Genomic DNA, 5,349 nt, shown 5'->3' with positions numbered 1-5,349 from the left:
TACTTTTGTATTAGTCTTACTCTTATCCCATTTAAATACTATAATAATGATAGTATCAATAAACAAATGCATATTAGTTATGTAAAGGAGACTTTGTCCTGACCGCACCAGCCTAACAGATGCGTTGGCCACTGGCAACAAGGTCTACCGGCAGCAAACACGACTACATCCCCTTCACCCGTCACGGAACTGGTTCAGCTCGGACATTTCGCACCACCAATCGTAGGTCAGGTTGGTGGTCGTAGACCTTGTTGGCCGCGGACCTTGGCGCGTCCCCTCCTTAACGCTTAGCGCCACTTGAATAGCTGGGGTGTTAAGTTTCAAAAACTGATAAACTTCTTTGATCTGCTTGTACGCGCCAATGAAATTTGTACCATTATCAGAATAAATATCTGAGCAGATTCCTCGTCGACCAATAAATCGGTTGAGGGCAGCTAAAAAATCATCAGTAGAAAGACTAGAGACAACTTCAAGATGTACTGCTTTTGTGGATAAGCATACAAAGAGACACAAGTATGACTTGTATATTAAAGGTTTGCGTGCATGATGAGTTTTGGTTTGAAATGGACCACCAAAATCGATACCGACTTGTTGAAAGGGCTTGTTTCGTTGAAGTCTTGCAGCAGGTAAAGATGCCATGAAAGGTTGAGGCGCTAGAGCTTTGAATCTAGCGCATTGATTGCATAATCTTAAGCGCTTTCGTATTAAGTTGCGGCTAGAAAGAATCCAAAATCTTCTATGTATAATTGATTGTAAACTTCGTGGGCCAATGTGAAGATAGATGCGATGATAGTGATCAACAATTAAAGACGACAAATGTGCTTGCTTAGGCAGCAAAATAGGATGCTTTTGGTCATAACTTACATCTGAAAGTTTTAATCGACCACAAACTCTCAAAATTCCATTAGAGTCGATAAAGACGTCAAGTTTAGCGAGGGCTCCCGTCACTGGAATATTAGACGTTAAATTGCTAAATGCATCAGCAAAGTAGGTACTCTGAGTTTTCATAACCAACAGGTTAACAGTAGTATGCAATTCTTCAATGCTTAAGGGGGTAAAAACCCTTTTATCACGAGGTTTAGTCACAACTGTTTTATCACAACTGTTTGTTTGCGAAGCGAAGACACCAAGCAGTCACTCTCTTCAAACGCTCAAATGTTGAAAAACGTTCCAATATGGACAGATCACTAGTGACCATCTTAGAAAAATTACTCTGATGAGAGCATTGTCTAGCTTCCGGTAATTGTGTTAGGGGAACTTGATCATAGTCTTGTTTAGGCCAAAGAGCTGAATCCTTTAACAACCAGCTTGGGCCTTGCCACCATAACTCATGGTTGATTAACTGGCTTGGAAACAATCCTCTTGAGGCACAATCTGCAGGGTTGGTGGTTGTAGGAACATGAAACCAACAATTCGGGTTGGTTTTCTCTTGGATAACAGCAACTCTGTTGGCGATAAAAGTCTTTAAAACATGGGGAGAGTTATGAATCCAATTTAGTGTGATCGTAGAATCAGACCAAGCGTAGATAGCAGGATAGAAGTTCAGACGTTTGTGTAGGATAGTTTTACAATAGTCAATTAAGTTGGCGAGTAATACTGCAGCACAAAGTTCCAATCTAGGCAGTAAAGTGGTTTTTAAAGGCGCAACCTTTGATTTGGAGAGAAAAAGATGGCATGATACTGAATCATCTTCATGCACAACTCGTAGATAAACAACAGCAGCGTAAGCGTGGGTTGAAGCATCAGCGAAGCCATGGAGCGAAATTTCCTTGAAAGCAGGCGACAAAAAATAGCGGGTTATTGTAACTCCACTTAGTAAGGGCAGCTCGTTTATAAACTTGAACCATTCGTCTTGGATCGATGTATCAGGTAAGTCATCCCACCCTATGCCTAGGGTCCAGAGGCGTTGAATCAGAATTTTTGCCCAAATAACGACAGGTGAAAAATGTCGAAAATGCGAGCAATGTGAGACAAAATGTTCCGTTTTGTTGGAATTGCATCAGGAGTCTGAATTTGGTAGCTGAAAACATCTGAAGATGGACACCATTTAATGCCTAAGACCTTGATTGTAGGTATGATGTTATGATCAGTGAAGGTTAACTTAGGCTCTCAGTCCGCTTCAGTGACTGTAGACAAAAATTCTGAACTATTACTGCTCCACTTTTTGAGCTCAAATCCACCTTTACTCAAGAGAGAGTTTAAATCATTCTTCAACGATAAAGCTTCGTCAAGCGAATGTGCTCCAGATAGTAAATCATCAACAAACATGTCTTCGAGGATAGGCCTAATTGCTAGTGGAAAATTCTTGCCTTCATCTTGGACTAATTGTTTAAGAGTGCGCATAGCCAGAAATGGCGAACTTGTTACTCCGTAAGTAACTGTAGTAAGTGTGAATTCTTGAATAGGCTCTGTGGGAGAAGCTCTCCACAATATGGTTTGAAAGGGTTGATGTTCAGGATGGACTCTGATTTGTCGGTACATTTTTGAAATGTCAGCAACAAGTGCAATATGGGATGGAGACGAAAATTGCATACAATTTCCACTATATCCTTTTGTAGTTTAGGACCAGCATGTAGAATATCATTAAGTCACTTGCCGTTCGATGAGGCAGCAGAGGTGTCAAATACAGTGCGAAACCTGGTAGAGGGACTTGATTCCTTTAATATACCATGATGCGGTATAAAATACTGAGGCGGAGGGTCATTGTTCTTATTCGGGCGCATGTGGCCTAATTGAAGGTATTCGTCCATAAAAGCGTTGTACGAAGTTCTCAATTGAGGTTGAGCAGCAAGTTTTTTTTCCAAGGAGCGAAGACGGGAAGTAGCGTTTTGGTATGAAGAACCTAATTCTGGAGCATTTTCAATAAAGGGCAGTTTGACAATGTACCTACCACTATCAGGATCCCTAGTGTGATTTTTGATAAAATGATCTTCACAAAATTTATCATTATCACTAGAATGAAAGATTTTAGGAAATTCTTCCAATTCCCAAAACTGCTTTAGTTGAATGTCAAGAGAATTGTTGTCAAAGGTGCATAAATGTGAGGTTAGGCCTAGGCTTGAGGCGTACGTTGTTGCGTCTGAAAGTAAGTTGATTTGAGCCTTTCCAATAAGAACCCAACCAAAAACGCTGTGGTAAGGTGTGGGAAATCCTGTAGGCGATTGTAGCCGCCCGCCGTCGAATATGTCGGGATACAAGTCGGCACCAAGAAGAAAATCAATTGGACCCGGTACATCAAATTCGTCATCAGCAAGATCCAAATTCTGAAAGGCTTCTCTAACCTCAGAAGAAATCGAACAAGTTGGAAGTGGCGAAGTTATTTTTTCCAAAATAACAGCAGTAGCAGGTATTGTAGGTTGATTCTGGTGTTTAGGTTTTAGGAGACAGTTAACAATTCCCTTAGTTGCGTTGACAGGTACTTGAGACAAACCTTTTATAGGTAAATGATACCGTTGGCGCGGTAGGGCTAAACTCCGAACACAAGTTTCGGTGATAAAGGACAATTGTGAGCCTGGATCCACAAGCGCTCGAAAGCATTTAAATTGGCCAGTCATATCTTGGATTCCAAGTTTCAATGTGCCTAACAACGTCACTGACTGTTTTTCAGCAAGCCTATTCGGCATCTTTAAAGTTGCAGAGTTAGCAGTTAGGCCTAAACCAGCATGCTGCTGCATGGACTTAGGACTTTCATCAGATACTAAATTTGAAGTAGGCTCACTACATATATTAGACACATTCTTAGATTTATTAGCAGAACATTCTTGAGACAGGTTTGTGTTATCTATGTGAATTAGCGTGTGATGCCTCTGATTACATATTTTACACAAACTAAGAGATTGGCATTTATCCAGCATATGCAAGTTGCTCAAACAATTGAAACAAAATCTTTTAGATCTAACAAATTCTTTTCTCTGGTTGAGGCTTCAATGCTTGAAAGCGAGGGCAACGGTAGACATTATGCATTTCAGAACAATAAATGCAAGACGAAGGTGAAACATTGGAAACAAAGGATCTGTTTGTTTGGCCTAACCTAACCGCTGGCAAAGTGGCTGGATTAGTTTTGTTAAATGTAGGCCTAAGATTTGTTTTCAGGCCTAATGACTTAGGCTTAGGATCATGACATTGTGCGGCCTCAACAGCCTTACAATGATTTGACAAAAAACTTTTCAAATTATCCAAGGTTGGAAAATCATTCTTAGAGTACTCCTCCTCAAAGAGCTGTCTGGTACGTTTGTCCAGTTTTTTGGTTACAGTTTGAAAAATTATAAAATTGCCTAGGTTGTCTGGAAGTTCAATTCTTTCAAGAGCAGAAGTGTTTTCAACCAAAGTGTCGAGAAGGTGCCGAAGTTTGGCTGGAGATTCAAAATTCAAGTTTTCAAAGTTTAATATTTCGTCCACGTAGAGTGAGGCGAGAATGCGTTTGTTGTCATAGCGGGAGAATAATTTGTTCCAAATAATTATATAGTTAGGTTCAGTCAGGGGTAAGGTACGCACAAGTGCGTTTGCATCACCTTTGGTAGAAGAAATCAAATACTGAAACTTGTGAATATCTGATAAGGTTGGATTTTCATGGATTAGCGAAATAAAACAATCTCTGAAGGGTGGCCAATCTCTGGGAGTGCCATCAAAGCGTGGAAGGTCAATCCGAGGAAGTTTGAGTGAAGAATCAGAATTAGGCTTGGATAGTATTGAATCATCTGAATGCCGATTGCGACCAGATTCATGAGGAAAATATTGTTTGTATGCATTAAGAACATGAAAATAGCGAGTATCCATATCAGCGCTAAGTCTTTTAGTTGAAATCATTTCAGTAGCTTTGTTTTCATCACCTAGCAAAGATCTCAATTTAATAATTTCCAGATTGCTTTTATTAAAGCTATTGTACATACTTTCAAGTTTTTCCACTTTAAGTTTAAATTCATCTAGATTTTCAGATTCTAAAGTTAGGCTTAGGCTAAGAGTGTATAGCCCATCAATATGATCATAGGCCATGTCCCTTTTAAATAACAAAACTTCCAACTGGGAAGTATACTCCCTTTGAGATTTTGCTGACAGAGCCATTTTGTTTAAGCTCTAGGCTAATTTGTTGAATATCAATAGGCCTATTCATAAACACTACAAATGCAAAATTAATTGACTTCAGAATCCATAAAATATTTAAAGTTAGGCATACCTTGGTAGTAGTGCATCAGGGATAGGCCTGGTCAATGGCCAAGGCCAAGCCAATAGGCCTAGGCTAGGCCCATTACAAAGGACTGAAATTGGCAATACATTCACATAATACAGGATTTAACAAAAATATATAATATTCATTTGTAATAGCAATAAGATTCCACAAAATAGTAGGCT

The 5,349-nt window shown here is 39.6% G+C and overlaps 1 protein-coding gene across 1 annotated transcript; it reads right to left on the bottom strand.

Annotated features, from left to right (window-relative positions):
* Nucleotides 1-2,588: 2,588 nt before the first annotated feature.
* LOC128998440 (uncharacterized) lies at nt 2,589-3,623 on the bottom strand. The gene has a single exon (XM_054424570.1). The coding sequence runs from the start codon at nt 3,621-3,623 to the stop codon at nt 2,589-2,591; it is 1,035 nt and encodes a 344-aa protein (XP_054280545.1).
* Nucleotides 3,624-5,349: the final 1,726 nt, after the last annotated feature.

Source organism: Macrosteles quadrilineatus, unplaced genomic scaffold, assembly GCF_028750875.1.
Source record: "Macrosteles quadrilineatus isolate MER2022 unplaced genomic scaffold, UCM_ALF_1.0 Scaffold_1__1_contigs__length_201487025, whole genome shotgun sequence".
In the NCBI taxonomy this organism is placed as follows: domain Eukaryota; kingdom Metazoa; phylum Arthropoda; class Insecta; order Hemiptera; family Cicadellidae; genus Macrosteles; species Macrosteles quadrilineatus.
The sequence above is the reverse complement of the archived record's forward strand: the minus strand, read 5'-3'. Positions and strand labels throughout refer to the sequence as shown.